At 44.9% G+C, this 12575-nt stretch overlaps 2 protein-coding genes across 4 annotated transcripts in view; both read right to left on the reverse strand.

The window, feature by feature from the left end:
* Positions 1 to 230: 230 nt before the first annotated feature.
* On the reverse strand, positions 231 to 8397 carry sla2a (Src like adaptor 2a). The gene is made up of 8 exons (XM_061728088.1): positions 8128 to 8397; positions 6971 to 7123; positions 6793 to 6886; positions 5793 to 5879; positions 5530 to 5633; positions 1389 to 1541; positions 1176 to 1305; positions 231 to 855 (listed from the first exon to the last, which is right to left on the reverse strand). The coding sequence occupies exons 2-8, from the start codon at positions 7047 to 7049 to the stop codon at positions 732 to 734; spliced, it is 771 nt and encodes a 256-aa protein (XP_061584072.1). The 5' UTR covers positions 7050 to 7123; positions 8128 to 8397; the 3' UTR covers positions 231 to 731.
* A 2135-nt stretch (positions 8398 to 10532) lies between these two features.
* ndrg3a (ndrg family member 3a) overlaps positions 10533 to 12575 on the reverse strand; it is a 57430-nt gene continuing 55387 nt past the window's right edge. For all 3 annotated transcript variants that reach the window (XM_061728085.1, XM_061728084.1, XM_061728086.1), the window contains one exon: positions 10533 to 11514. In XM_061728085.1, coding sequence (XP_061584069.1) covers positions 11342 to 11514 — 173 coding nt within the window. In that variant the 3' untranslated portion in view covers positions 10533 to 11341. The remainder of the gene's footprint in view (positions 11515 to 12575) is intronic.

The following is a 12575-nucleotide window of genomic DNA, read 5'->3' on the forward strand; positions in this document are numbered from 1 at the left end:
TCCTTTTCTATGCTCCATTATGTGAATTTAAATGCTTAATTTATTTTGTTATTCATATGCACGTTTTAATTCTTAGAGCGCTTTGTTTTTTGTATTCCTTGAATCCCCTTTTTTTTCCTTTCTTTTCATATTGCATTTAAATTGATATTTGTCCATTATCCTCTTTGACAGTCTGTATATTTTCAATAAAGTTTTATTCAAAAAAGAAAAATGAAAGTTGTGTGTAGACATATATATATGTATTTAATTTATTACATAGACAGCAGATTTATTGGATTCCAATAGCACAACCATGATACAATCATATAACAGATATATTAACATATTATGAAATTCAAAATTTGTTTTCATTTTATAAATTAAGAAAAACATTCATAATTTGAAATCAAAAGAACAGGGACATCTCTGACTTTCAGTTTTGATCTCATCCGTACACCTCCCATCCATTAAGACAGTCCAGGGTTTACTCGTCTGTGAGCTGTGTAGTGTCTCAGCCCTGCTGCTCCTCCTGCTCCCCCTGCTCCCTCTGCTCCTCCTGCTCCTCCTGCTCCTCCTGCTCCTCCTGCTGCTCCGGCTCCTCCTGCTCCTCCTGCTCCACCTGCTCCTCCTGCTCCTCCTGTTCCTCCTGCTCCTCCTACTCCTGCAGTGTCGGCTCAAGCTGCAGCAGGACACCTTGTCAGTCCTCCCTTTCTGCTTGGCTTCATTCTCTCAGGCTGACTCGCTGTCTTTCCTCATGTGTCCCAGCAGTGATCACTGCCCTCTGTCATTTGGAGGTAGGAGTTGATGGCTTCCCTCAGACCCTCACTCACCAGAGAGTTGCCTGAGTCTGTTCTCTTCCTCTTGAGGATCATCGACCTGGTGGTGACATTAAAGAGTTCAAGGTTTGAATGACTTAAGTGGTTCAATATTTGTTGTGTGAAAATGACAACGCAGTCTCCAACACATGCATGTAATTGTTCAGGAAGATCTTAAACTTTTTTTGCAGATAACATTTGTCAGCCTGAACACCCTGCTCTCAGTGGCCTCAGGCTTATATACGTCATTGGTGGTGATGAGGTTTACAACCACAACCTCTGAGGCAGCATCAACTGAAAGTGATAAGCTTCACTATTATTGGGCCGAGAAAGAGCACAGCAGCCTTCAGCAGAAACGATGCTGCAGGCAGGTTTCCTCACCTGCTTACGTCTTTCCAGTTAATGGTAGGCCTCCTGGTAGTTGTGGGAGCAGGCCCGGCCTCTCTGGTACTGTCTAAACCCTGGATGAAGCAAGACATTGTAAGCCGGCAGCACAGTCCGGCTGCAGACTCTGCAGGAGGAGGCACATTTACACCATCAGTCAACTCAAAATTGAAGAGAGTCTCAGGCAAAAAAAGTAGTGTCATAACTAACCTGAATAGTGTTCCACCAGATGATGGAGGGAGTGGAACGTGAGTTCTGGAGATATGTAGAGCCGGCCATTCTGGAGGCGGGAAATGAGGTAGTGCTTCACAGGGTTCTGGTCTGAGGAGTTGGCTCTCCTCAAGATGGAGAGTGAGTAGCAGTCTGAAGAAAGAAGTGACACACAACCCCGGTACTTTAAAATACATTTGTTTTCATTCCACAACCTAAATTGCATGTTTGTAAATTATGCATATACATTTTGTTCCAAAAAAGCTGAGAGAGTAAAGCTTTTATGGGTTTGATGCGCTGCCGTTCCTCCTCACGACACTTACAAAGACGTTCAAGCCGCCGAGGTTGCCTGCCAACAAGGGGTTGTGTGCAATAATAGGAGGCTGGGTTTTTTTTAAAACATTTTTTATTTCCAAACTCTCCTCACATTCTAAACGTGGACAGGTGAGTTCAACGGACCAGAACTGTATAACATTTGTATTTTTGCTGTTCCTCGACCTGTGCTCATCATGTCCTAGGACTGCGGTTACTGCGTGTCAAAGCTGCCATCATCCTGGATGGTGGCTTTGACGCCCCCTAATCCACGGCCTCCATCTTTCCACTTCCTCCGTGCAACTTGAGGTGCTACTTGGTCTTGACATCAGTGGCTTCCACCTCTTCCTGTGGCCAGCAGGGTACCCTAATACTGGCAGGGCAGTTCCTCGCAGGGCAGTCCCTCGCAGGGCAGTCCCTCGCAGGCCAGTCACTCGCAGGGCAGTTTCTCGCAGGGCAGTCCCTCATAGGGCAGTCCCTCGCAGGGCAGTCACTCGCAGGGCAGTTTCTCGCAGGGCAGTCCCTCGCAGGGCAGTTCCTCGCAGGGCAGTTCCTTGCAGCGCAGTTCCTCGCAGGGCAGTCACTCACAGGGCAGTCCCTCGCAGGGCAGTCACTCGCAGGGCAGTTTCTCGCAGGGCAGTCCCTCATAGGGCAGTCCCTCGCAGGGCAGTCACTCGCAGGGCAGTTTCTCGCAGGGCAGTCCCTCGCAGGGCAGTTCCTCGCAGGGCATTCCCTCGCAGGGCAGTTCCTCGCAGGGCAGTCCCTCACAAGGCAGTTTCTCGCAGGGCAGTTCCTCGCAGGGCAGTTCCTAGCAGGGCAGTTCCTCGCAGGGCAGTTCCTCGCAGGGCAGTCCCTCATAGGGCAGTTCTTTGCAGGGCAGTCCCTCGCAGGGCAGTTCCTCATAGGGCAGTTCTTTGCAGGGCAGTCCCTCGCAGGGCAGTCCCTCGCAGGGCAGTCCCTCGCAGGGCAGTTCCTCGCAGGGCAGTCCCTCATAGGGCAGTCCCTCGCAGGGCAGTCCCTCATAGGGCAGTTCCTCGCAGGGCAGTCCCTCACAGGGCAGTCCCTTGCAGGGCAGTTCCTCGCAGGGCAGTCCCTCATAGGGCAGTTCCTCGCAGGGCAGTCCCTCGCAGGGCAGTCCCTCGTAGGGCAGTTCTTTGCAGGGCAGTTCCTCGCAGGGCAGTTCCTCGCAGGGCAGTTCTTTGCAGGGCAGTCCCTCGCAGGGCAGTTCCTCACAGGGCAGTTCTTCGCAGGCTCCTTTTAGTTTGGCGTTTGCTTGCAGGATCCCAAGGTGTTCGTAGCTGTCCTTAACATCTGTAGTTTGACCCCTCAGCCGGGATCATTTTGCCCGTTCAATAAAAATTAATCTGCTGAATGTCCAGATGAGTTTGATGAAGGAGTCAATCTTGTTTGTTCTTGGCGTACAGCTTGATGTCCTCCGTGTAGAGGGCGTGGCTGCTCATTGCTCCACTTTGAACAGGTATCAATAGCCACTCTTTGTGAAGATCTGGGTTGGGGGGTTCAGGGGTATGCAGCACAGCAGTGGGGACATCTCCTCTCTTGATGGTGGTTTGTGCAACTGGCGATCCAGGCAGCACACAGATTAATTTGCATTATTTTACAGGTTTTGGCAACTGTGATGTTGACCAGAAGCGGGGTCTTGGCTCTGCTTAAATCCAGCTCCCCTCTGGAGTGTGCTCATGTGTGGAGCCATGTGCCTGCTTGTCTTGGACGTGCTGGTGCTTGAAAGGGATTTGCATTGTTGTGCAGTGGCAGGTGAATAGCGGATACTTATACGGGGCCGCCCCTTCCTGTGGGCCTTTCAAGATGATGGCCGTGGACCAGCCAGGATGGGCAGGTCCCACCTGTGGACCAGCTCTGAACAAAAAACTGGACTGGACTGTAAACACTCAGGCACTTTATAAGAAAGGCCAAAGCAGACTCCACCTGCTGCACAGACTTTGGAGTGAGGGACGGCCTCCTGAGGACCTTTGGAGTGAGGGAGGGCCTCCTGAGGACCTTCTATGACTCTGTGGTGGCGTCGGCTATCTTTTATGGGGTGGTCTGCTGGAGCAGCAGCATCACTGCAGCAGAGAGGAAGAGACTGGACAAGGTGGTGAAGAAAGCCGGCTCTGTCCTGGGCGGCAGTCTCCATCCTGTGGAGGTGGTGGGGGAGAGGAGGATGGTGGCTAAGCTGTCATCCATCATGAACAATGTCTCCCCCCCCTTTATGAGACTGTCAGAGCCCTGGAGAGCTCCATCAGCGTCCGGCTTCATCACCGGCGATGCACCACTGAGAGGCATTGCAGGTCCTTCCTCCCTGCTGTCATCAGACTCTATAACCAGGCTGATCACGGTAGTTAACGGACAGTAACAACAAGATGTGCAATATCTGTCTACCTCACACACATCCTACCTGCTTTGCACAGTTTTTCTTTCTTTCTCGTACTGCACTACTTTTTATTTTTCATTCCAATGTATATACTGTTTATATTTTGTAATTTATAAACGTTTTACTTTTTTTACCCTTTCCCTGCATGTGTGTGTTGAGTGTACTGCTGTTGCACAAAGCGAATTTCCCCATTGAGGGAGGAATAAAGAACAATCTTATTTTATCTAATCTAAGCCAGGATGGGCGGGTCCCGCCACGATGGGCGGGTCCACCTGTGAGCAGCTGCTTGGTCTGTGCTGCCAGGAGCTCATGGAGTCCAGCCAGTAGATGTGTCGTGTCCTGGCCCGGTGTGGTCCAACTCTTCACACTGAAACGTTTCTTCTGCCTCTATGATGGGGACTGCTTCTTGTTCTGGGACATTCCTGTGCTCAGCTCCCAGATCCACTAGCTGTGGGGCACTAATGTAAGAACCACCGCCTTTTTATAGAAAAAATAATAATAAATGGAATTTTCCCTTTTATAATTTAGTATGAAAGCGGTTATAAATGAAGTACTAGATCTCACACAACCAGGTCTGTAACTGGTGTGTTTGTAAGGTGCACTTTGCACCAGCAAAACAGCCTCAACAACACAACATGACAACGGATGAGTGGTTTTGTCGCCATGCCAACGGGGCTGTCCTGGTGGTATGTGGTGCCGCACCACCTTTCTCACACACTCATTTTCCGTTCCTTTTGTTTGCCCTCTGTTTGTATATCAGGGGTCGGCAAACCCAAAATGTTTAAAGAGCTGTATTGGACCAAAAACACAAAAAACAAATATGTCTGGAGCCGCAAAAAATGAAAAGTCTTGTATAAGCCTTAGAATGAAGGCAACACATGCTGCATGTATCTATATTAGTTAGAACTGGGGGAAGATTTGTTTTTCATTATGCATTTCGAGAAAAAAGTTGAAATGTCGAGATTAATGTTTAAGTACAATTTCGAGAAAAAAGTCTAAATGTCGAGAAAAAAGTCGAAATGTCGAAATTAAAAAGGAAAGGAAAAGGGAAGAAAAAAAGAATAAAAAAAGGAAAAAAAGAAAAGAAAAAAAGAAGAAAAAGAGAAAAAAAGGAAAAAAGAGAAAAAATGACAAAAAAGAAGAAAAAAAAGAAGAAAAAAAAGGAAAAAAAAGGTCAAACATTTCTAAAAAAGCTCCAGGAGCCACTAGGGCGGTCTAAAGAGCCGCATGCGGCTCTAGAGCCGCGGGTTGCCGACCCCTGGTATATGTATTGTTTAAAAAGTAAACTTGTTAGTTATTTACAGAAGCCACGCTGTGACTGACGATTAGAAGAAATACATTGAATTTTTCCTTTTTTTTTATACACAAATGTTAGTTTACAACCTCAGTGAGGCCTGAGCTGAGTGTGTTTCTGATGCAGCTTGAGGCCGATCATCTCACCTCTGTTGGTCTCAGACTCCCGGATTAAGAAGGCTCCAGTGGGGTTGCTGCGATGCTTGAGCAGCTCCTCCGCTCTGTACCTGCTGATGCCTGCAAACAGCCACCTGGGCAGAAGGGACACGCACACTTACTGACACATGCACTTTGGAAAGCTCCAGTGGAACAACATCAGAGCAGGTTGGTGATCGGAGGAGGACTGAACATTCCCCCCCCACGGATTCCCCCCGCCCCCCCCGTCTGTACTGCTGCTGGATGCCACTCACCTGTGTGTCACCCGGGCCACGTAGCTGGCGGGGACGTCCATCTCGCGGCCTGTGCGCGTTGACCTCACCCTCATGAAGTCACCATCGCTGCTTCACACAAGAACAAGAACAACCATCACTCTTCTCCCCTGCTGAGAGAGCTGCTGGACGTGGAGCAGGAAGCACTCATGCTGGTTTGTGCATAAGTTTATCAATAGAAAACAAGATCTTCCTGTCACTTTCCAGCAGTTTTTTTTACTTTTTCATCTGATTTGAATTCATATCCAACCAGACACAGTGGCAATCTTCATTTACCCTTCTGTCAAACATCTGGTCATCAATTTAATATTAGATCCAAAACTCTGGAATGACTTGAATGTGTCGCTGAAGTCAAAATTATCTTTACCTTCTTCAGAAAGTTATTAAAAAAACATCTTATTCTGTCTTAACCTTCAATGTCTTCATCTTTAATGTACAGGACTGTCAGAATTTTCAGAATGATTTTCTGTAATGCAATTACAAAAACAAAAATGTCATACATTCTGGATTCATAACAAATCAACTAAAATATTGCAAGCCTTTTATTATTTTAATATTGCTGATTATGGCTTACAGTTTAAGAAAACTCAAATATCCTATCTCAAAAAATTAGAATATTCTGGGAATCTTAATCTTAAACTGTAAGCCATAATCAGCAATATTAAAATAATAAAAGGCTTGCAATATTTCAGTTGATTTGTAATGAATCCAGAATGTATGACATTTTTGTTTTTTTTAATTGCATTACAGAAAATAAAGAACTTTATCACAATATTCAAATTTTCTGAGACAGTCCTGTAATCCAGACCTTGTATCCATGTTCTCTTTTACGTTTATATTTATAATTTTTTGAATTTATTGTACATTATCTTTGTTATTTCATCACAGTTGTTGATGGGAGTGGAACATGCACTGTTTAAAAAAAAAAAATGTGCTAAATAAATAAATGAAATGAAACTGAAACAAAGAGCTGGGAACCTACTCTGATGTGAGGGTCAGTCTCTCCCCGGCGTACAGGCCCGGTCCCGCGTGTTCAGGGGCCGGACAGTCGTAGAGCAGCACCAGCACACTGTCCCCTGGGTCTGTGGGGGGACGGGGGGACACATGAACACATGAACGCTCAGCCCTCAGCTCATCTCTGCATGCTCGTGTCGGGGGACGGAGCTCACCTGCTGACCCCTGGGGAGGGTTTGGGAGGACCGTCACGCTGGAGGGACACGTGGTGAAGCAGGTGCCCATGTTCTGCAGAGGGGGCAGCTTGTAGAATCAGTCCCCTCCAGAAACGACCAGGTTGTGACTCCGGCTTCAGCGCTCTGCGAGTAGATGTCGTTGTAATCAGGAAACTAAAGTAAGCCGAGGCAGGAAAACACCTAACCACAGTGAGAACTCTGATCTCCTGTGTCAAGTTTCCATGCAACACACATTCACATGTACCCAGTACTCAAGTTGTAAAAAACAATCAGGGGGGATGGTGGATTTTATCATATGGGGACAGATAATTTGTGCTGATTACAAATAATATAATATATTACAAATAATAGCAGTGACCAAAACACCTGCAGAAATACTGCAGGAATGACATAGCAGCAGTTAAATGCAGCCTTCTGTAAGCTTTAAATATCCACTGGGCTTACATCAAATACATCAAAACACAACAATAAAAAACACTTTTCTGAACTTATCAATATGACTCTGTCCTTCACAGGATAAGTAAAATGGATCACTGCAAAAACTCAAAATCTTAACAAGAACATTTGTCTTATTTCTAGTTAAAATGTCTCATTTTAGTAAAAAAAATCTCATTACACTTAAAACAAGACTCATCACTGGAAAAAACAACAATTTTCACCTGTTTCAAGTAGATTTTCACTTAAAATAAGTGGAAAAATCTGCCAGTGGAACAACATTTTTTTGCTTGTAATAAGAAGATAAATCTTGTCTCACTGGCAGATTTTTCTACTTATTTCAAGTGAAAATTTACCTGAAACAGGTGAAAATTGTCACATTTTTCTGGTGTTATTTTTCTGGTGATGACTGTAAATGTTGAAATAGCAGTAAAACCACATTCATTGATGAAATGACATAAGGGATGGAAAGGGGGGATGGCAGTTTTACAGGGGGGAGGATTTGGACCATTTTTATTTCAGGGGGGGATACCGTCCCCCCTCATCCCCCCTCAACTCCAGTACTGCATGCACCGCATATGTGCACGGAGTCATCCCTTCTTCTTACAGGAAAGAAGAATGCACTTTTATGATGCTGAACCTTGCAAGTAAAAGTGAAGCCGATCAAAATAAAGAGAAGCATGTTAACTTACCTCACAAGAAACTTGTGCAAGAGGACAAATATTCCGTGTCAATAATATAACTTATATCCCCAAGTTCAAGTCCAAAATCCAGGTGGGTCTTGATGATAAATGCTGGTCTTCCTTCAGCACACACACACGTAGCCGACACCAGCGTGACCTTTGACTGCTGCTCTCTGCTCAGGACCTGTGTTGTTGCAGCTGCAGCGTGGGCTGACTGAGGAGACGACGTCTCCCGCCTTGCTGTTCAGCCCTGCTGCAGCTTCCTCTGACGTACGCCACCCCACCCCCCACATGGTCTGTGATGCAGGCTGGTGCATCACTTGTTTACGGAATGAGCTACAGACGTAAGCAGCATCTGCATGCACGTGTACATGCACCTTGTGGTAAGCATTCACATCGTTTGAAATAGGCTCATAGTTCAAATCTGGTGTTTTCCATCTTGTCGTCAGGAAGCAGCAGCTGTATTTTTTTTCTTATTATTTTTGCTCTTTCACGAGTTATCAGAGATGTTAAAAAGATCAGATCTGAGTAAAAAGCTGCAGACTCGTGTTTTTCTCAGCCGGCTCAGTCTCCCCGTTAGGATTCATCACCAGGGGCAGGTTCATCATGCTGACACTGCAGAGTTGATTTGATTTTGATTTGATATGTTTATTTGGTCACGTTAAAGTCAGTAGTCAATACAAAGTCTTTTGCATGTAGATCAAGCTAGGACCAAAAGGTGTAGACTGAAGCCAAAGCTTATTTTGTCTACCCTTTTAACACAATGTCAACGTCCCACTATAGTGTAAGATTTGAAAAAACAAAACAAAATAAATACATGAAGAAAATGAATGATCCTCCAGCAAATGTGGTGCGTCCTACAACCCGGCCACGGCTGCATGCACCTGAGCCGTGTTAGTTGGTCTCTAGCACACAGGTGCCCCTTCCAGGGCCCGGCCCACCAGTGGGGGTCCCGGCGTATCCAGCCCTCCACTCAGAGGCTGCTACACATCTAATGGTGCTTTTCCACTAAAACCTACTCAGCCCGACTCCACTCGCCTCCACTCGGTTTGGCACTTCTCCACCAGGGGTCTAACGTGCCGAGTAGATACTTTTTCTGTATCTATTCTGCCGAGGTTCTAAGCTGCTGAGTCGGCTGTATCTGACATCATCACACTACAGACCACTGATTGGTCGGGGGGTTGGAGTCAGACGTCTGAGTCAGGAGGAGGAAATCAGAGAAAGAGACTGATGGATTCTGGTTCATTTTATTCAACCAGCAATGGCAGCAAAAGTCTGTTTCATGATCCAACTCTGAGGGTCAGATGTTCATAAACCTGGTGCTGAGGAGAGAATTAAAAAGGGATGTAGACGGAGATAAGGAACGACCAGATCCACCAGGAGCTCTGTCTCTTCATAGCTGCTCACGGCTCCAGCTGACTTTTCAGCAGCACAGAGACAAACTAAAAAAAGTTAAAAAGTGTCGCCGCTTGAAGCTTCTCTCACTCTCATTTTTTAACTTGATATCGAACACAATCAACAGACCCAGCAGCACATCTATCATCTCCTCCAGGTTCTGGTTCTTTCCAGGTATGGAAAAGAAACCAGGCCGAGTTGAGTCGAGCCGAGTAGGTTCAGGGATCGGCAACCCGCGGCTCCAGAGCCACATGCTGCTCTTTAGCGCCACCCTAGTGGCTCCATGGAGCCTTTTCAAAAATGTTTGACCTTTTTTTCCTCTTTTTTTCTTCCTTTCCTTTTTAATCTCGACATTTCGACTTTTTTCTCGACATTTCAACTTTTTTCTCAAGATTGTACATCAACATTAATCTCGACATTTCGACTTTTTTCGCGATATTTCGACTATTTCCACTGACATTTCGACTTTGTTCTCAACATTTCGACTTTTTTCTACAACATTTCAACCTTTTTTCTCGACATTTTGCCTTTCGCCATTTGCCTTCATTCTAATACAAGACTTTTCATTTTTTTGGCTCCAGACATATTTGTTTTTTGTGTTTTTGGTCCAATATGGCTCTTTCAACATTTTGGGTTGCCGACCCCTGTTCTAGTGGGAAAGCGCCAAAAGTCTCACAGTTCTGCACATCACCACTCCAGGCTTGATGATTAGCAGTTGAACGCTTTAGTTTTGTTCCACGTTGTATCTGTTTAGTTGATCTCATCTGCAAACCTCGCTGATGCTGGTCTTTTGAGAGAGTGCTAAATATAGGCCGGCTCATCTTTGACAGCAGCAGTGATCACTCTGTAGGTAAACAGCAGCGTCTGGTTGGAAACGACCTCACCACACTCGCACCCGCAAACTTTCCACTAACAAGGCGGCGAGTTGTTGTCTCAGAGCGGCAGACGCACTCGCTGCTCAGAGTCTTATCATTCAAGCAAATCTCACATTCTAGCTGTAAAAAAGACAGTAAACACAATGTTGTTTTGGAGCTTTATTTGATCGTAATATAAATGAGCTGACTCAGCAGAGGGTGAGAAGCACCACGGGGCCCCCGGTGACGGGCTCTGATCACTTTCACATCAGAGCCCACTTGTTAAAGGTTGTTAAAATATCACCGAATGTTTTATTCAGCTGGACGCGTACACACACACACACAGTACGGGGGGGGGGAACGTAAAAATACAAAGCAAACAAAAAGGTATTTGAATGTAAAACGTGGACGAGCAGCCCTACAGGGTTTCACTCGGTGCTCTTCACGGAGAGGTGCTTTGTTCTACGTTTTGCTCGGCTTCACCTAACAATCCGAATTGTACACGACGACGGCTGCAGAGCTACACACGGAGAGATCCCTCTCTGCACTTTGTGACTAAAATGCAAAAGGTTGTGTGAAAGTGAAAATGGAAAAAGCTGCAATGATTCACACTCGGTGTCAAGCCCACATGTTGAGTTAAAAAAAAGGATTTTTTTAATACATGGAAGATTTCTACAGTATTTCTAGTGTGAAAAGGTTTAAAACAAAGACAAAAAAAAATAAATACAAGGTTAGACAGCCGAGTTAAGTGGTCAATTAAACAGTGTAACCATTTGCATATACAACACATCTGAATAGTTATGCTTTGACAGTATATTTAATATATCTTATAATATGCATCTGTTAATATATTCATTAGATCCTTCGTTCTAATCACATACGTCCCTCAGTGTTAAGTCTCGTAGGAGGAAGATGAGAGACGAGAGAGGAAGAGGGGCATAAGTTACTGTGAGGGGGTGCAGGGCCGGTGCAGCCTAGCAGGACACCTCCATGGTCTGGGGCCCCGCCGGGGCGTCCAGGGCCCCGCCGGCCCCGCCCTCCAGCAGGCTGTTGAGGTTGGTGCGACTGCGACTGCTGTCCATGGAGGTGATGCTGGAAGAGGAGGCGGTGCGTGAGCGGGCCAGGCGGGTCATCCCTGCTGACGGCACTGAGGGGGAGAGAGAAACGGGCGTTAGTGTTCCCCTCACGCAGAGCAGGGCGTTGGCTGCAGATCCTCACAACTACAGGACTCGCCATGCAAACGCTTCCTAAACACCCACCATATGGGCTCAAATTAAAGACATAAATATTTTGTATATGTAAATAAACTTTGTACTTGTAGAAATATTTTGTGCATGTGCAAAAAAATTGGTACTTGTAGAAATATTTTGTGCATGTGCAAAAAATGTTTGTACTTGTAGAAATATTTTGTGCATGTGCAAAACATATTTGTACTTGTAGAAATATTTTGTACATGTGCAAAAAAAATTTGTACTTGTAGAAATATTGTAGAACATTTTTGTAGCTGTGGAATTAATTCGTCTGTGTGCAACATTGGATATACAAAGCTACAAACTTTTTTTACAAAAGCTACAAACTTTTTTTTTACAACTACGAGTTATGGCAGTGTTTTGACGTGCCAATAATAAGAGCCAATCAGCGATCTTTGGCACGGGTTTCAAACAGCGTTTCTGGAGAGCCAATCAGCACATTGCATCACCTACTGACGTTGCCGCCATATTGGATGTGGCAAGACTGGGCTGGAAACTAATACAAGTAAATGGACTTATTTTCATAAAGCGCCTTTCTACAAAGAAATGTACGTTTTACGTCTCATTTATTCATCCAAACACGCACTAATATACTTGGGAAACAGTTAGGCACCAAATATAATATATTTAATTTTCTCAGACAGCAAAAATAAGAACTTTATTGATCCCACATAGGAGTAATTCATGTTGTATCAGCTATAGAGAACAAGGTAGTGCCGAAAAACTATATATATCCCCCCTCACAAAAATAGAGACATATTTTTTCATCAACAAAACAAATTAAAGAAAATTCAAATAACAAAATAACATATTTGAACCGTTTTTCAGACAATAAAATAACAATAAAATGTAATATAATGTATAAAAATGTAAAATATGCTTTGTTGATGAGAAAATATGTTTCTCTATTTTTCTTATTTTTTACAAGTACAAATATTTTTTGCACATGCACAAAATA

Source organism: Cololabis saira, chromosome 8 (assembly GCF_033807715.1).
Source record: "Cololabis saira isolate AMF1-May2022 chromosome 8, fColSai1.1, whole genome shotgun sequence".
Taxonomy (NCBI): Eukaryota; Metazoa; Chordata; class Actinopteri; order Beloniformes; family Belonidae; genus Cololabis; species Cololabis saira.

What these genes read in the sequence shown, in the direction of transcription:
- sla2a (XM_061728088.1), bottom strand. Translation starts at nt 7,049, where the DNA reads ATGGGCACCTGCTTCACCACGTGTCCCTCCAGCGTGACGGTCCTCCCA. An exon ending in GTGGCCCGGGTGACACACAG is followed by an intron (nt 5,634 to 5,792) that starts GTGAGTGGCATC and finishes CCTTCTGCCCAG; the next exon opens with GTGGCTGTTTGCAGGCATCA. An exon ending in GGAGTCTGAGACCAACAGAG is followed by an intron (nt 1,542 to 5,529) that starts GTGAGATGATCG and finishes TTCTTTCTTCAG; the next exon opens with ACTGCTACTCACTCTCCATC.